This window comes from Hypanus sabinus, chromosome 11 (genome assembly GCF_030144855.1).
Source record: "Hypanus sabinus isolate sHypSab1 chromosome 11, sHypSab1.hap1, whole genome shotgun sequence".
Taxonomy (NCBI): Eukaryota; Metazoa; Chordata; class Chondrichthyes; order Myliobatiformes; family Dasyatidae; genus Hypanus; species Hypanus sabinus.
The window spans coordinates 88,666,021-88,685,774 of record NC_082716.1 but is presented as its reverse complement, the minus strand read 5'-3'; the positions used below and the strand labels follow the sequence as shown (position 1 = coordinate 88,685,774).

The 19,754-nt window shown below is 41.2% G+C and overlaps 1 protein-coding gene across 2 annotated transcripts in view; it reads right to left on the bottom strand.

The window, feature by feature from the left end:
• atf6 (activating transcription factor 6) overlaps window positions 1-19,754 on the bottom strand; it is a 342,394-nt gene that overhangs the window by 59,277 nt on the left and 263,363 nt on the right. For both annotated transcript variants that reach the window (XM_059984870.1, XM_059984869.1), the window contains exon 15: window positions 17,941-18,025. In XM_059984870.1, the coding sequence (XP_059840853.1) occupies window positions 17,941-18,025 (85 nt within the window). The remainder of the gene's footprint in view (window positions 1-17,940; window positions 18,026-19,754) is intronic.

Sequence of the window (19,754 nt, the reverse complement as noted above, 5' to 3'; positions counted from 1 at the left end):
ATTAATCTCCAAAGTTCTTTGCCCCACAAATCTTCTACATTAACATTATATGCTTTATATGACATAAATAATTGTTATAATTATGTGTATATTATCTCCAGCTATTTCACTATTTTAAGTAATTCTTTGTTATCCAATTTAAATAGATCTTCAGTGGTATACCACTTGAACCATATGTTAATCACTATTTTCCTATTATTGAAAATCTCACATTCCTCACAGAATAATAGAAATTAAACTAAACAAAAATTATTATCAATATATATGGCATTAGTTCTACATCTCAGCCAAACTTAATGTGTAACTGGAAGACAAAGGTAGTAACCGCAAGAACATTTGCCCAAAGATTTGAGGCTTTTGTTAATTACTTCTTATCTTGGAGTCAATGTCATTTGAATTGGAGAAGACCAACTAAATGCCATTAGAAATCAACATTTGGAATAATCATTTGCATAGTTCAGCTGGCTATACAAAAGGAGTACTACGTTATGTTGCTTTTGGCAGTTAGCCCCTCATCATTTATACACAGACATGAGAGATCCTGGGGATGCTAGAAGTCTATACACACAAAATGCTTGAAAAAATCAGCAAGCAGAAGTAAAGGGAAATGAATAGTTGATGTTTCAGGCCAAGACCCTTCAGCAGGACTGGAAAGGAAAGCGGAAAAAAGTCAGAATAGGATGGCGGATACCAGCTGGCAGGTGATAGGCAAGACCAGGTGAAGGGTAAGGTGGGAGGGTGGGTGAGGAGTATGAAGTAAGAAGCTGGGAAGAGATAGGTGGAGAAGGTAAACAGCTGAAGGAGGAGGAATCTGATACGAGAGGACAGTGGACTATGGGAGAAAGGGAAGAAGGTTCAGAACAAGAGGCAGGTGGTGGGTAGATAATGAGGGTGGGGGAGGAGAACAGAAAAGGTGAGAAGGCTACCAGAATTGGAAAAACAGGGTGCAGTGGTTTCTGCAAGTTAGAGAAATCTATGTTTGTGTCATCAACCGTCATCAATGAGACATCTACCATTGCAACTTTAACAATTCTTTCTCTAATCCCAAGCTCACCATCAAACATGCAGATAAAGGGGAGGGGGTGCAGTAGTAGTCTGGCAGACTGGCCTCTACCTTGTTAACTCTCAGACACCTCCTTTTACTTACCCCTTGAATAAGACCCCATTAAGGAGCTTCAGGCCATCGTCTCCTGCACCATCACTGACCCTATCAACCCTGGGGATCTCACATCGACTGCTACCAACCTCTTAGTTCCTTTACCATTTCTATCTCCTATCCAAGATACACAAACCTGACTACCCAGGCAGACCCATTGTTTCTGCCTGCTCCTGCTCCACTAAACTCATGTCTGCGTACCTCAACTCTATTTTATCCCCCTTGGTTCAGTCCCTTCCTACCTACATCTGTGACACTTCACACATCTCTCCAATGACTAAGCTCCATGGCCTCGACTGTCTCATTTTCATTATGGATGTCCAGTCCCTATACATTTCTATCCCCCATCAGGAGGGCCTTAAAGCTCTCCACTGCTTTCTGGACAACTGACCCAACCAGTTCCCCTCCACCACTCCTCTCATCTCTATGATGGTCCTCATCCTCTCTAGGAATTGGTCCTCATCCTCAACTATTTTTTCTTGACTCCTCACACTTCCTTCAAACAATAGAGAAAAATGCCATCCCCTTCTCTCAGTTCCTCTATCTCTGCTGCATCTGTTCTCAGGATGAGGCTTCTCATTTAAGATCCAACTGGATTGTTCACATCTCTTCCATTTTGTGCATATCTGCCCTTACCCCATTCTCCCTCACTATCACTCCTCCCAGCTATACCTTATAAGACCATAAGATATGGGAGCACCCTTTTAGTTGGCTACGTGGAACAGACCATGTTCCAAGCCTACACTGGTATCACTCCCCAACTTTTTCTATGCTATTTTGATGAATGCATTGGTGTTACTTCCTGCACCCATGCTGACCTTGTCAATTTCATCAACTTTGTCTCCAACTTCGTCCTTATCATCAAATTTACTGGGTCCATTTCTGACACCTCTCTCCCCTTTCTCGATCTGTCTCTATCTACTGGTATCTTTTATAAACCCATTGACTCTCACAACTAAATAGACTATACTTCTTCCCACCCTGTTGCTTGTAAAAATGTCATCCCCTTCTCTCAGTTCCTCTATCTCTGCTGCATCTGTTCTCAGGATGAGGCTTCTCATTCAAGATCAACTGAGATGTTTGCATCTCTTCCATTTTGTGCATATCTACCCTTACCCCATTCTCCCTCACTATCACTCCCAAACAGTCCTTTTAGGTGAGGTGACATGTCATTTGCAAGTCCTCTTGTATATCGGTGAGACTCAAAAGATGGGAGACCACTTTGCAGAGCACCTTTGCTCCGTCCACCCTCAAAAGTAGGACCTCCCAGTGGCCAAGCATTTCAATTCTATTTTCCATTCCCATTCCGACATGTCAGTCTATGACATCCCTTCATCATTCCCCATTCTTGTTTCTCTCTCACATCTCTTCTTTCATGCCCATCACTTCCTTCTGGCACTCCTCCCCCTTCCCTTTCTTCCATGGTCTTCTGTCAGATTCCCCTTCTCCAGCCCTTTATCTCTTTCACAAATCGAATCCCAGCCCCTTACTTCACCCCTCTCCCGGTTTCACTTATCACCTACCACCTTGCAATTCTTCAACCCTCCTCCCACCCCCCAGCTTCTTACTCTGACTTCTTCCCCCTTGTTTTCCAGTCCTGATGAAGGGTCTTGGCCTGGAATGTCGACTTATTTATTCCCATCTTTAGTCGCTACCTGACCAGCTGAGCTCTTTCTGCACATGTGTGTAAAGGTCCAAATTTCAAGCAACTGCAGTACCTTGTGTCTACAAAAATCATTTATGTTCTCATTTACTTCAGCCTCTTCTGTTGAAATTGATGGTAAAGAAATGATGGAATGAGAGCCAGAACTTCCACAGCTTGTCAGTCCTGTCACTACCACTTTTATGCCCCAGAGTTTGACGCCTCTGATATCTGCTAGTTGGTTACTCTTCATTATGAGATCCAAGTCATTTTTTAAATACAAAACTTTGTAAAAACCCTGAAAGATTGGTTGAAAGTCAGTCAAGTTACTTCAAAGTTCCAAGTAAATATTATTATCAAAGTACATGTCACCATATAAAACCCTGAAATTTATTTTCAATAGTGCTGTGATTATTATTTGTTCATTTTGCCCATTCACCATGTCAGATAGTAGAAGAAAAAAAATGCTGAGTGAAATTCCTCTGCTAGTCTCTTTTGCCAGGATCATTATTCAATTGACTTTACCAAACCTAAGCTTCAGTGGTCATGAACCTGAAAGAAATGGCAATTTTTATGTACTCAGCTATCATAAACGACTTCTGAAAGGAAGCTGGTACAAAAAAAGAAACAAGCAGCTGTAGAGATCATGCATCATCTAAAGTGGGAAATGGTCATTTGGAGTTTCAGGTCAAGACAGATTCACATGAAAGGGCTCGAATCAAAGTCACAGTTTAGAAACAATTCCATTTCCTTTGGCTTTAAGTCTATTACTAGCTCAAGTTACATTGGGATAATTGAACTTCCCTGCTATCCCCTGAATATACAGTATATTCATGATGGAGGTACAATGAACAATGCTAGTACGTAATTAACTATTTCAAAGTTTAAGCAATATTAAATATGGTTGATATTCTCAAAGTAACTGAACCCCAAACCGAGGCACAAAATAAACAAATAGCATTCATTGTTAACAATCTGAACCCAAGCTATGACTTCAAGAATTTTGTAAAGAAAAAATATATAATTAAAAATCAACTTTTAAAGTTGTACATAAATTAGTTGTGATATCTGGCTTAATGAGGTCACTTAACTCAGCAGGGCAGAAAAGGCGAGTTTTCAAAATATCACAACCCACTCTTAAAAACACAGGAAAAGGCCACTGGCACAATTGCTCTATGCTAGTGTTTACATTCCATGTGTTAACTCCAATCTTGCTGCATCACATTTTATCAACTTATTCTGCCATTTCCTTTTCCTTACAATTTCCCTTGGTTAGATTAAAATTAATGTGCTGTTTACCTAAATATCTTCACATTATTTTTTGAGTAAGAGGCTATTTGAAATGCACACTAATGGGAGGATTTAATAGGTGGCAGGAGCTCATCGCCACTGACCCCAGGCTATGACAACCTTAACGAACCAACTATAACAAACTTAAGGTCTCAAATAACCTCTGACAACCATGTCCAGCACCTGGCATTCACACATGGCTAAGCTACTAAGCCCGGCGGAACCATTTCTTCTGATGTAAGAATGGATAAAGGTGGGTTACTAGCACCTTAAAACCAGTCTCTTTGGGCATATGAAGTTCATCAATTGTGGTTGGCAGCTCATCTCAGAGAAGGAAAACTCTGATCTCAAACCTCTGCTGCCTTGCAACTATACCTGCTTGTGGAAAAAGCTTCAGGAGTAAACCCTGAGGAAAAATCCAGAGTTGGAGTGCAGTCCTATGTTGAGTTCAATGCTGACTGGCAACTCCTGCGACACTGATCGTGCCAAACTGTATTGGTCTCTCACGTTCCTTTGGATTTATCAGCTGCATGGAGGGTGCAGCCTGCTACTTGGGCATCACTTGCTTTCCACATTGAATTGACCTCACTTACATATCATGTAAACAGCTGAGATGCAACATCCATGGTCAACCCTGACCAACGGAGTTCAGCTTTCTTACTGCTTTCGAAATAATGAAATTTCACTTGAATACTTTTATAAGTTGATTAGTGAGCACCTTGTATTTATGAACTGAGAGGTGACCTGATAGAGGTGTATAAGATAATGAGAGGCATTGATCAAGTGGATAGTCAGAGGCATTTTCCCAGGGCTGAAATGGCTAACATGAGTGGGCACAGTTTTACGGTCCTTGGAAGTAGGTACAGAGGAGATGTCAGGGGTAACTTTTTTATGCAGAGATTGGTGAGTGTGTGGAATGGGCTGCTGGCGGCGGTAGTGGAGGTGGATACAATAGGGCCTTTTAAGAGACTCCTTTCTCGGTACATGGAGCTTAAAAAAATAGAGGGCTATGGGTAACCCAAGGAAATTTCTAAAGTAAGTACATGTTCGGCACAGCATTATGGGCCAAAGGGCCTGTATTGTTCTGCAGGTATTCTATGTTTCTAACTTTAACAGAGGAATCTCAGAAGTATCTTCTCTGCACTTCTCCAATCAGAGAAATTCAAAATTTTTTAAGGCTTCAGCTGGCTCTGCTTTTGCAGTGAAAAGAGCCCTGTTTATACAGACTTTCCAGATAGGTGCAAATGCAACCCGAATCCCAGTGTATCCTGTATTATTAATTGTAGGTGAAACAACCGCTAGCTTCTGGATTTTTATTCACGATGGCAAGCTATAGCTTCCTGGAAATAGGTTAGCCTCACTGTTGAAAGCCAGCTTACCTAAAAGCACTCTGATCACTGGAACTGCTATAAAGGTGAGATAAATCCCTGTATGGATTACACTTAAGTCACAACTTTGGACCAGAAAGCTAGGTTCCTCTGCATCTGCATGAGTTGCATAATTCCAGTGGTGAGAGTTGTGGAGCATCTGGTTACACCACCCGTCTCTTAATACATTCATAGAGAATTACAGCAACTACTTTTTAAAATCAGATGGTGTTTAATTTTGTAAAATAATTTGGACATTGGCTTGAATTCAGTCATTTATCTTCAACCATTTCATTGTGGATTAATTAAGAAAATATGGGAGGTCAACAATGATAAAAGACTACTAGTGCACTGAAACTTGTACCTTGCACACTAACTCTACCGTGATTATATCCAGCTGTATATCCAACGTGCCAACTGGTTTAGGAGAGTACAACATTTATTGTTCATTCTTGTAATTTTCTCAACTTATATTAGTTTTAAGTATTTTTTACATTAATTTAACTCCCAAGTCTTGGCTGAATCTGAAGGAACATTTTATGGTCTGACATTACAACTTACAATTCCATTTGTTTAAAAAATAATTTCTAATGTCTAGACATTGTAAGTTAATACCTCTAAAAACCCCATGAAGTATCATTTTGCCAATTCATGTTATAGTCATTGGACACCCGGGAAGTACATCTTCATTAAACAATATGGAGTATATATTAAATATGTTGTTGTATTTGCTGATTATTTTTACAACTGATAACCTCTAAACCTATCTTGTAAATATTGTGTTGTATAGTCCTTCTGTAATCTTTCTCTATATTAGCAATTTTGTTAAAGTCTGCATTTGAAATTAAAATCTTGGTCACTTGTATGGAATGGAAACAATTCATTTCCAAACATTTGATCTGTACAGGTCTTCAGTTCAAACATGGCCTTGTCTTATATTGCATGACTTTGCTTCCTCGACCAGTTATTTCTCTTGAATATTATCCCCCTTAAGTATTCTGTGGGCGTCCTGTTTCCAAAACCTAATGCAAGCAAATGTTATTCTCAGGATATTGGACTATGCACGTCAGTACCTCAACATTTGCCATCAGGAATATGATCAGGCTGCATTTTCATTCCTAAATCGATACATAATACCCCTTATTAAAAGGGGTATCTGACCAGCATTATCGATTTTGGCACTGCGAGTGTCAGAACCAAATTCATTACTGTTCTAAAATATTGACTTCTTTACAGGCAGTCCCCGGGTTTCGAAAGAGTTCCATTCCTGAGTCAGTCTTTAAGTCGGATTCGTACGTAAGTCGGAACAAGTACATCCAGTACTATTTAGTGTCAGTTATTCGAACATTTATCTTAGTATATAGTATATATTTTACCTTTCTACGCATATAAAACACTTAAAGAAATGTATTTATTCCAATAATTAAACCATTGTGTTCCACCAGTGCGGGGGGGGGGGGGGGGTCAGGGTGAATCTTGCTAAGAAAAAGTTAAGCCAAATAGAAAGTTACACACTCAGCACAATGTCAACAGCAATGACTTAAAATGGTGGGTGGCGTCGCAATCCGATTTAAAATGGTGGACAGCGTCACAATCTGACTTAAAATGGCAGATGGCGTTCTCCTTCCTCGGTTCGTAAGTACGAGTTGTCTGTAAGTCGGACGTTCACAACTCAGGGACTACCTGTATTACAAACTGTCGGAACGTATCAAGTAACCCTTGTCCTACCAATGTAACAGTACATCAAGAAAATACAGAAAACAGAATTGTCAGTTATGACTTTGGCTCAGATCTTGTATTACTGTGTAATAAAGAAATCACCATTGTTTCTGATAATGAAGAAGTCCCCCCACTTCATTGCACAGAACCTTTCAAACACCTGTAATCACTGGAATGGCTTTGAGTAAACTTTGGCAGTTCTTCCAACATCACTCATCCTCCTTCCCACCATTCTCCCCTCCATCAAAGATTTACCCAATCTGTATCTGTCATTTTAATTGCCCATAAACTTGGCTTGCAAGTTCTTTTCTCCAGGTATAAACCTATTCAAAAATCAATTAAAAAACCATTAGTTTAATAGCAAAACCTTACAGAAAACTGCATCCACTATCAGGGACCCTGCCCCCACCCCCAATATCCAGGACATTCTCTCTTCTCGCTGCTGCTCTCAGGAATGTGGTACAGGAGCCTCAGGACCCACACCACCAGATTACACCACAACCATCTGGCTCTTGAACCAAAGGGAATAACTTCACTCGCCTCACCATTTAATTGCTCCCACAATTGATGGACTCACTTTCAAGGACTCTTCATCTCACATTCTCAATATTTTTTGCTGATTTAACCTCTAACCTCCAATCTCCATTCTTCACCCACTAAGCTTTGATTTCCAGATTTCCAATCAACCTTTGAGCTCCAATCTTCAGTTCTGCTTGTAGACAATTTCTCTTACTGTGCACTGCTGGACACTCAGGTCTTTAGAATGTTTTCGCAGAAGGTCGTGAGTATTGATGTGCATAGTCCAGCTTTCTTCAGCCTCCCTAGAAAGTAAAGGCGTTGTGCTTTCTTGATCATATAGGATGTGGTCTGGGTTCCATGAAAGGCTGTGTGACATGTGCACTCCCAGGAGTTTGAAACCGCTCGCAGTTTCAAGTGACTGTCCCTCATGGGCAAATTAGAGAATGCTGTTCAGTATTAAGGAGCATCTTTATTATTTATTAAAAAAGCTTCCCAATTACTCAAAAATAATCAACCCTGCCTCTGACACTAGCAGTTAAAGAGCTTTGTCATCATATCTTGCAATGTTCAAATGTACTTTTAAATCACTCAAGTAGCAAGAATCTTGCAAAAGACGCATTCAAAATCAAACACATATCCAACACAGAAACGCCCTTTGGGAGCCGCTTTTTTTTATCAATTTCCAAATAATTCCATTGACTTGCTGCCTTATAGTATAGTCTAAATATTACTTGAAAGAGTGCAATTGGGCATCAGCTTAGTACATTGAACAGATACAACTAAACACAATCAATTTGAATTTAAATCTTTTCCACAATTCCAATAGCCTTGAGGCTCTTTCTGTGAAACCCATCTTGTTGAACTGAATAACAAAATTAAATGTTTGGCAAGATTTCTGTCAATGTTTTTTCTACAGGAACACTTATGGTGAAATATTACACTCCTCAGTCCCAGGTTTAAACTTTAATTATCCGTCTCATAATTAAGTTGCTCACTGTATTCTACCTTCATCACGACATGAACACGTCTATATAGTCTGTTGTAAAACGGAGCTTCCACACTGAGTTTAATATCAGGTTTTTAACAAAATACAGATGTAAAAGCCATATTTGCAACATTCACAAAACAGTGAGGTCAGCACTATTAAGATAAATCAATCCACATTATTGGCACTTCAGCCGCCATCCTAAGGATTCAGATAATGGAACACACTGCACTGTCTATAAAGTGGGCAGTATATAGCCACCTCCGCTATGACAAAGGCACTAAACTGGCACTGCTCCAGAGAAAGGTAGCAGCGACTGCAAGAGAAAATAATTGCCAACTAATTTTCTCTAAACCACAGACATTCAGATTTTAAATCTATTTTCTTTTCTCGTACCTAGGTTGAAATCTTGGAACACCCTACTCAACAAAACACAAAAAGAATCTTCCAATAAGATCATAGCAATTTGATCCACATCTGTCTGAAAGCTTTCATCCTATTAAACAAACATAATGCACACAAAATGCTGGAGGAACTCAGTAGGTCAGACAGCATTGATGAACAGTCATTGTTTCAGGTGAGACCCTTCATCAGGACTAAGAAGGAAGGAGGAAAACACCAGAATAAAAAAAGCTGAGGGAGGTCAAGGAGGACAAGCTAGAAGGTGATCAGCGAAGCCAGGTGGGTGGAAAAGGTAAAGGGCTGGAGGAAAAGGAATCTGATAGGAGAGGAAAGTGGACCGTGACAGACAGGGGGAAATGATAGGCAAGTAAGAGATGAGTAAGAGGCCAGAGTGGGTATCACAAGAAGAAGGAAGGGGGAGGGGGAAAAAAAGAGAATTTTTTTTTTTACTAACGCTCGTGCCATCAGGTTGGAGGCTACCCAGACAGAATATGAGGTTTTGCTTCTCCACCATGAGAGAATGACTTCATTGTGGCGGTGAGGAGGCCATGGACTGACTTGTAATGGGAATAAGGATAGGAATTAAAATGGTGGACCCCTGATCTAGGTCAGGTCTCAGAGGAGGATGCATTCGGATCACAGGATACAACTGATGACCCCAACAGATTTGCAAGTAAAGTGTTGACTAAACTGGAAGGACTGTTTGAGGCCTTGAATGGAGGTGAGGGAGGAGGTGATGGGCAGGTGTAGAATTTCTCCTGCTAGCAGGGATAAGTGCCAGGAAGGAGATTAGTAGGGAGGGACAAATGGACAAGATAATTACAGTGGGAGCAATCCCTGTGGAAAGTGGAGAGTGAGGAGGGGATGGAGAGTAAAGATGTGCCTGGTGATAGGATCCCGTTGAAAACGGCAGACATTGTGGTTAATGATGTGTTGGACGCAAAGTCTGATTGCGTAGTAGGTTAGGACAAGAGGAACTCTATCCCTGTTAAGACAGCAGGAAGAAGAGGTGAGCGTGGATGTCCAGGAAATTGAGGCGATGTAGGTGAGGGCAGTATCAACGGTGCAGGAAGGGAAACTCATTCTTTGAAGAAGGAGGACATCTCTGATGTCCTGGAAAGGAAAGCCTCATCCTGGGAACAGATGTATTGGAGACAAAAGATGGAGAAAAAGGAACTGCATTTTTACAGGAGACATGGTGGGAAGAAGTATAGTCAAGATATTGATCAACAATTTGTCTCCAGAAATGGAGACAGAGAGATTGAGAAAAGGGAGAGAGAATTTAAAGGCAGGGTGGAAACTGGAGGCAAAGTTGAAATTGATGAGCTCATTCTGAGTGCATGAAGCAGCATGAATGCAATTGTCAATGTAGTGCAGAAAGAGTTGGGGATCATTACCAGGGAACATTTGGAACACAGACTAGTCCATGTAGCCAACGAAAAGGCCAGCATAAGTGGGGCCCATGGCTACAGAATAACTACAGAAACAAATAATGCATTGCTTCAATTCTTCTCTACCAGGTTCTGACTGTATCAGAATAAATAAAAAGTAAAATACACTAAAAAAAAAGAAACATACATCAGCAGGCCAGACAAATATGGGAGAGAGAAAAAAAAAACTTTTGGAACTGACCTGATATTGAATTCAACTAATATTAAACTGAATTTTAAAATTCAAAGGCAAACGAAAACTTTTTCCTGCCATTTATCCATGTCCTGTACCCTATAGCAACCAGCACAAGCAACAAATAATGAAAAGTAAAATAAAGTTCTTGGCTCACATATAGAGGGAGTGCAAAAAGTAGAAGGCAAAATTGTCTGCAGGCTAGGATTGAATTTACAGGGAAAGTTAATTCAAAACCAACATGGAGCATTGAATGATTCCAATAATCAGATACCATCACTGCAGGCAATGAAGCACTTTTGAATATGATAAAACATGAGGTGAAACAGGCAGAGAACAACCAAGGAACATCTACTATCTACAACTACAATTAGCCAGTGTAATGAAGGGAGAGTGTTCAAATGCAATTTCCTCCAACTCATTCTTTCGTGAAAAATGAAAGCTTGAATTCTTCACTGTACTGTTGTGTCCTATTCCCATTATCAACACAAGCAAAAAATTATCACTACTAGTTTATTTCATCTCTTCTGATTTTGCTCTTTGTATTCTTCAACTGGGACATATCCCTCATCATGGTTTAAGAAAAATAAGTCATACTACAAAATTTTCTAACTTTCACAGAGTGGGAGATAATACTGAAGAGCACCACCTGAAGAAAATAGAGCATTAGGTCTTGAACAGACTAAACTGACAATCAGGGGTTGACATTTTCAACTACTAATTTCTTCACTATTTACCTAAGATATGGCACAAATACAGCAATTTTCATTTTTTAGATAGGCTATAATTCATCAAATGTTATGGTTTAACAATAAAAGGGCTACAGTTCTAACCTGATGCTCCCCCACAGCACATAAAAATTAGGACCAGAGGGTCAAAAGAGCTTTAATTAGAGATGAGAACAGCAGTAACTATTCTGCCAGCACGCTTACTGGAATAAATAGTCCTCTATGGTGATAAACATGAGCTGATTCAACAGACAGTAAGAAGTGACTTTCAAACAAAATTACACAATAAAAACAAGTGACTCCACTATGTAAAAAACAAGAATGGATACAGCCCCTGCAGAAAAATCAATCTTCTCCAGTTCTTAAAAATTTAATTTTATGTAGTGAACATCTGATTTATTTTCTGTGAAGAGCACTTTGTCTACTGCCAGTAGAAACATCACAGGTTAGAAAACCGGATCCCACCATTATTCTGGGGAACTAGTAAACTACAAAAATTCAGGAAACAACATCGCTTACAAGCAGCAAATGAAGGAGACAGTGACAGGTATAGAACACTACAGAAACAGGCCCTACAGCCCATTGAGTCCACTGAATTATGAATCCGCCTAGTCCCATCAGCCTGCACCCAGACCATAGCCCTCTGCACCCTCCTATCCATCGACCTATCCAAGTTTCTATTAAATCAAACCTGTACCTACCACTTCTGCTGGCAGCTCATTTCACCCTCTCACCATCCTCTGAATGAAGCAGTTCCCCCTCATATTCTCCTTAAACTTTTCACATTTCACCCTTAATTCAAGATCACTAGTTCTAGTCTCAACCACCCTCAGTGGGAAAAAGCCTGCTTACATTTACTCTAAATATAAATGCAAGCATCCGTCATCATTTAATATACCTCTATCAAATCTTCCATCATTCTCCTATGCTCTTGGGAGTGAAGTCCTAACCTACTCAACCTTTCTCTATAACTAAGGTCCTCAGGTCCTGGCAACATTCTCTACAAATTTTCTCTACCATCATTCAATTTTCTTGATACCTTTCCTGTAGGTAGGTGACTGGAACTGCACACAATACTTCAAATTTAGCCTCACTAATGCTGTATACAACTTCAACATAACACCCCAACTCCTGTACTCAATACTACGATTTATGAAGTTCAATGCACCAAAAGCCCTTTTTACCCATGACACCACTTTCAAGGAATTATGGATCTGTACTCTCAGACCCCTTTATTCTATCCAATGCTCAGTGCTGTACTACTCACTGTGTAAGTCCTATCCTGGTTTGTCCTTTCAAAGTGCAACGCATCATATTTATCTACATTAAATTCCATCTGCCATTTTCAGCCCATTTTTCCAGCTGGTCCAGATCACTCTGCAAGTTTTAATAGGCTTTCTTGCTGTCCACAACTCCTCCAATCTTCTTGTTATCTGAAAATCTGATGATCCGGTTTGCTATATTATCATCCAGATCACTGATATAGATGTCAAACAACAACGGACCCAGCAGTGATTCCTGCGGCACATCAATAGTCACAGATCTCCAGTCAGAGAAACAACCATGTACTACCACACACTGGCTTCTCTTGTGAAGCCAATGTCCAGTTCAATTTACTATCTCATCTCAAGAAGGCAACTAAACCTTCTTGACCAATCCCCCATGTGGGAACGACCAAGTGAAAATCTACAGATGCTGGAAATCTAAGTAACACACAACGCTGGAGGAACTCAGCAGGCAATAGACAATAGGTGCAGGAATAGGCCATTTGGCCCTTCGAGCCAGCACCACCATTCAATGTGATCATGGCTGATCACCCACAATCAGTACCCCGTTCCTGCCTAGTCACTGCCTGCCATTCTGAAAAGGGCCCGTTAATCCCTACTCTCTGTTTCCTGACTGTCAACCAATTTTCTATCCATGTTAGTACCCCGAATACCATGTGCTCTAATTTTGCCCACTAATCTCCTATTTGGGACCTTATCAAAGGTTTTCTGAAAGTCCAGGTACACTACATCCACTGGCTCTCCCTTGTTCATTTTTATAGTTGCATCCTCAAAAAATTCCAGAAGATTAGTCAAGCATGATTTCCCCTTCGTAAATCCATGCTGACTTGGACCGATCCTGTTACTGCTATCCAAATGTGCCACTATTTCATCTTTTATAATTGACTCCAGCATCTTCCCCACCACTGATGTCAGGTTAACTGGTCTATAATTCCCTGCTTTCTCTCTCCCTCCTTTCTTAAAAAGTGGGATAACATTAGCTACCCTCCAATCCTTAGGAACTGATCCTGAATCTATAGAACATTGGAAAATGATTACCAATACTTCCACGAATTCAGGCCCTCGGGATTTATCAGCCTTCAGTCCCATCTGTCTACCCAACACCATTTTCTGCCTAATGTGAATTTCCCTCAGTTCCTCTGTTACCCTAGGTCCTCTGGCCACTATTACATCTGGGAGATTGTCTGTGTCTTCCCTAGTGAAGACAGATCCGAAGTACCTGTTCAACTCCTCTGCCATTTCCTTATTCCCCATAATAAATTCACCTGTTTCTGCCTTCAAGGGCCGAACTTTGGTCTTAACTAATTTTTTTCCTCTTTACATACCTAAAGAAGCTTTTACTATCCTCCTTTATATTCTTGGCTAGCTTACCTTTGTACCTCATCTTTTCTCCCCGTATCTATGGAAAAGAGTACAGTTGATGCTTCGGGTTGAGACTCTTCCTCAGGGCCTGTCTTCTCTGTAATCTACAGACAGTCCATGACCTCAGCCCTGTTTTGTCTCACCTCAATAGACTCTGTGTTCGCCTCCCAAGTAAATACAGATGGGAAAAATCTACTTAAGATCTCCCCCCCATTTCTTTTGGCTCTATGTATCGATGACCATCTGGTCATCAAGTGGATCAATTTTGTCCCTTACTAACCTTTTGTTCTTAATATCTGACAATACCTTTTGGATTCTCCATCACTTTGTTTGCTAAAGCAAACTCATACCTTTTTTTTAACCTTCCTTCTTAAGTGTTCTCTTACATTTCTTACACTCAAGTACTGCATTTGTTCCTTCCTGCCTATACCTGCTATACACCTCCTTCTTCTTTTTAACCAGGGTCTCAATATCTCTCGAATACTAAGGTTCTGTAAATCTGTTATCCTTGCCTTTTATTCTGACAGGAACATACAAACCATACTCTCAAAACTTCACCTTTGAAAGCTTCACATTTACTAGGCACAACTTTGCCAGTAAACAATCTGTCCCAAACCACACAAATCCTTTCTGATACCATTAAAATTGGCCTTTCTTCAATTTAGAATCTCAACCCAAGGACCAGTCCTATCCTTCTCCATAATTATCTTGAAAATAATGGCATTATGATCACGAGATCCAAACTGTTCCCCTAAACTGGTGGTCACCAACCTTTTTAAGCCCAAGATCCCCTATCTCGGCCCCAATGAAAGGCGAGATCGACCCCAAATTGATTAGCTACACGCATGCGCACTGGGGCAGAAAAGACCAGAAGTAAAATCCCGCAACCCGGAAGTATGTTTAGTGGTACCCACACTTTTATGCACCACGGACCGGTTTAATATTGACAATATTCTTGTGAACCGGCCGACGCGGGGTGAGGGGGGTGTTAAACACAATGGTAAACAGCGATACTCGAAGCAAGTTCCTTATGTCCAGTCTATTCCGCAATTTCGTTTTCGTGGCTCCCGGTAGTTAGCTGCTGTCCTGCGCTGCTCACGCTTTTTCTGCTGAGAAAACTCAGCGGGTTCGTCTTTAAGTGCTGGGTGCTTGGACTCAGGGTACCGAAGCAGTTTTGAGGGCTTCATTGCCTCATTAGACAGCCTCCCGGCCCCGACCTCCAGCCTCTGACCACCCACCGCCAGACGCCCTGGCCAGGTGTGGCTGGTTGTGGGTGGGGCGAGAGGACAAGGTCAGGGCCAGAGGTCCCCGTACCTGCCCGTGCCTGCTCCCCCTTGTAGGATCTATCGGCCGACAAAAGTTTTTTTCAGCAGATCACAGCGAGGTAGCTGCTCTGATACTTACGAAACCTTGAGCTCGAATAAGGTTGTCTGCGAATATTTTAGCACCAGGTTCCCCACGAACATTCGGTGTACTAAACAGGTTTAGAGGCAGCGCCAATCTGTCCGCGCTCCGGGCCAGTAGCATCGGCACTTCCCGCCGGCCGTGCTCCGGGCCAGTAGCATCGGCACTTCCCGCCGGCCGTGCTCCGGGCCAGTAGCATCGGCACTTCCCGCCGGCCGTACTCCGGGCCAGTAGCATCGGCACTTCCCGCCGGCCGTGCTCCGGGCCAGTAGCATCGGCACTTCCCGCCGGCCGTGCTCTGGACCAGTAGCATCGGCACTTCCCGCCGGCCGTGCTCCGGGCCAGTAGCATCGGCACTTCCCGCCGGCCGTGCTCCGGGCCAGTAGCATCGGCACTTCCCGCCGGCCGTGCTCTGGACCAGTAGCATCGGCACTTCCCGCCGGCCGTGCTCCGGGCCAGTAGCATCGGCACTTCCCGCCGGCCGTGCTCCGGGCCAGTAGCATCGGCACTTCCCGCCGGCCGTGCTCTGGACCAGTAGCATCGGCGGTTCTCGCCGGCCGTGCGAGGATGTCACTGCGTTTAGCCGACTGATGTCTTTGTGCGGGTTCAAGTTCAACAGTGAGCGTGACAGGGAATGAAGAAAGGTGCAGCTGACTCATATCGTTTCCTCACGGCCCAGTGGTTAGGGACCACTGAATTACACTGTGTAGTGCGGGGCAGCTACACATATGCACACTGGGCAGAAAGAACGGAACTAAAACCCCACAATCCAGAAACAATCTCTCAAAAGTATTTGTGTATTTCTTTTTCTTTTTTTTTTCGGGATGTACTGGGAAAGTCTCAAAGATCGACCAGTCGATCACGATCGACAGGTTGGCAACCACTACCCTAAACAAACTTCTGTTAATTGCCCTGTCTCATTCCCTTATAGGAAATATGATATTGGACTCTCTCTAGTTGGAACCTCAATGGATTGATTAAGGAAACTTTCCTGAACACAGCTGACAAACTCTATGCCATCCACCCCTTTTAAAGTATGGGTGTCCCCCAGTCAATATGTGGAAAGTTAAAATCACCAACTATCACAACCTTATGTTTTTTGCAATAGTCTGTAATCTCTCTACAAGCATATTCCTCTAAATCCTGTTGATTATTGGATAGTCAATAATATAATGTGGCCATCCCTGTCTTATTCCTCTGTTCTACATATACACTCTCAGCAGACAGGCTCTCCAGCCTGTCCTGTTTGAGCCTAGTTTCTTTAACTAGTAATGCTACCTCTCCCCTGTTAATCCCCCCCATTCTATCATGCCTAAAACAAGGAGCCCTGGAACACTGAGTAGCTAGCCCTCCCCCTCCTGCAACCAAGTCTCACTAATAGCTATAATATCATAATTTCACACACTGATCCATGCCCTAAGTTTATCTACATTTGCTATGACTCTCCTGGCATCAAAATATAGACAATTCAGAACATTAGTCCCACCATGCTCAACCTTTCTATTCATGACTTTGTCTATAGGCTTAACAACATCTTGCCCCATTTACTATCTGCTCTGGCATTCTGGTTCCCATCCCACCACAACTAAAGTTTACCCTCCACCCCTTCCCTCTCCCACTGTGAAGCACTAACTGTGAGGATATCAGGCCCCCTCCAGCCACATACAAACCCCCTCACCTGTAAAGGTCCTATTTCCCTGGAAGAGAGCCTAATGGTCCAAAAATCTGATACTCTCCCTCCTGCACCATCTCTTTAGCCGCATGTTAAACTGTATTATTTTTCTACTTCTGGCCTCACTATCACATGGCATGGGTAGTAATCCTGAGATCACAACCCTGGTGGTCCTGTCTTTTAACTTAGCACTAAACTCCTGAACTCACTTTGCAGGACTTTGTCACCATGTCATTGGTACCAACGTGAACCAAGACCTCTGGCTGCTCACCCTCCCAAAGGAAAAAAAGGCCTGAATTTCTTGTGACTATGGTACCTATATATGATCGTAGGACTTCTCAGATCTAAGGAAGTACTTTTGAAATGTAGCCACTATTCTTCAGACCATTCTTTATTTCTCAATCAAAAGTAGTTAAAAAAATTCTGTCAGAATGTTGTTTGTGGGAGCAGGTGTCCACACTTTAAGCTGCAATGCTCCACTCCACATGGTTCCAACACTATGCACTTGTCATTATTGAATTCCAGTTACCTGTTTTTTTTTTAAATTAAGAACAAATATCCTAACTCATATAAAGCATAGGAAATTAACAGTAATTAATAATCTTCCTCTCTCATTCCTTTGATTTTTTTTCTCTGTCTTATTAAATCTCCAGGTTCCCTGCATGTGTTTACACAATTTCTTGCTTTTCCTAAAGGTCTAAATGTACATTATACATACACATAAAAATGAAAACCTGGACAGCCATTAACCTTATTAATCCTTCATTCAAATGTGCATCACTTACCGTCAATGTTCATTGCTGGTAAAACAAGAGACATTTTTGGTCTGGTTGTCTTGTTATGGCTGATAGCTGGTAGCAAAAAATGATCCTGAAAAACAAGCAGATAAAATTGTTTCACTATATATTCTATGTATTCAAAAGGTAAGATGCAAGTCACATTTTGGGACATAAATTCAGCCTTCAGTTTATTTAATGATCATAAATCAATCTTTAGTGCATTAAATAAATTAGATTCTAACATCTTCAAATTCATATAATTGAAAATGGGTGATCTTTCTATTCACCCATTTAATCCTATCTGCAAACTTGAAGTCCAGCTGAATAAAGCTGTTTCTAAACTTCGCTCCAGCGTTCTCAGCTCTCAGCTGAAAACTTACACTCTTTTTGGATTCCCAGTTTATTGGATACAACAGTAATCCTCCAACATAAGGACATCAATTAGAATTGATGATTTGCTGAATGAGCACTGAAATGCTGCTTGACTGTGCTGACCTGAAAGCCTCACATCTGCATGTACATTTGGTGACAATGCAAATCACGACAGATTCCACCCCCTCAATGCCTTGAAGCCTCAATTCATAGTGCTGCTCTAGCTGAGTTCAGTGAAGTAATTTCCATTATGTTCATCATTTCTACCGTTAGCTGGAGAATAACCAATCGATCCAGTGTTTGTAACCACAAGGAATGGCTTGTGAACATATTTCATTCTGCTTCCTAACATTCTTTAAGGATGAAGGAATAAGAAAAGTTATTTTCAAATATAAATAAGACAGTACCCAGAGCAGCTTCTCTTGAACAAAGTCAATTTCACATTGAGCTTAGATACACTCAATTGAGCTTAATTTTTGAGTCATTGCTTTGATAAATGGAAGAAAAACTGGTTTTAAAACATGAAGTCCTTTCAAGTAAACACAATCTTTATCCCATTAGGATAACGTATATTGTTAACTTCCCCATTACAACATGGCACAGGAATTGAGAATGTGTTCCAATTGTCAATCACGCTCATTTCCTATTTCCAACTAGAATGAAAAATATTAATTGTTACTAAGCAACAAAATATTAGTGCGCTACATAATACAATCTTTTTTTTTCATTTTTAACAATCTTTTATCCCAGGCTGTTGAATTTGTACAATGCCCCTTGGAGTTATTTAACAAAGGTTGACATCATTCAATGTTAGTTAGGTGGCTGAACAGTTTGGAACAAGACAAAAATAAAGTTCAAGTCGGAGGGCATCACTAAATCACAACAATAGGGTTTGACCACCATCAGCAGAATCCTAGGTTGCAGATGCACTGTTTTCAAATTACTACTATTCAGAAAGGTTATCACGACTGGTGCTTGAAGACTTTTATATATTTTTTAACTTGATGATTGAATCTTTAACTGTGTTTTGTGTGTAGATTGCAGGCAATGAGTGGAGTTGCATCATTCTGTTTTCTAGTGCAAAATCAATTTAGCATTTGAAATTCTCCCATAGAACACTGACTTTGCTGGATTTGGTGCAGCTATGAACCATGCTTATGCCAACAAACCTCTCATGGCTCTGATCCACATATAAGCAAAGAATGACTCAAGCCCTATCACCTTTATTAAATGAAAGGCACCCAGGGTACAATCTGTCGCTAAATATATCAATGCACATGTGGAAGTTGCACTAAGGCAAGGGCTACCATAATGTCCAAGACTGCAAATAAAGTGCAGACAGCCCAGTCAAGAAATATTCTTGAAGAGCATAGCTTCCCTTTGCAAAACAGATTGCTGGAGCCATTTTCACTTACTGGACACAAGATAAGAATAAAGTGTAAGGATGC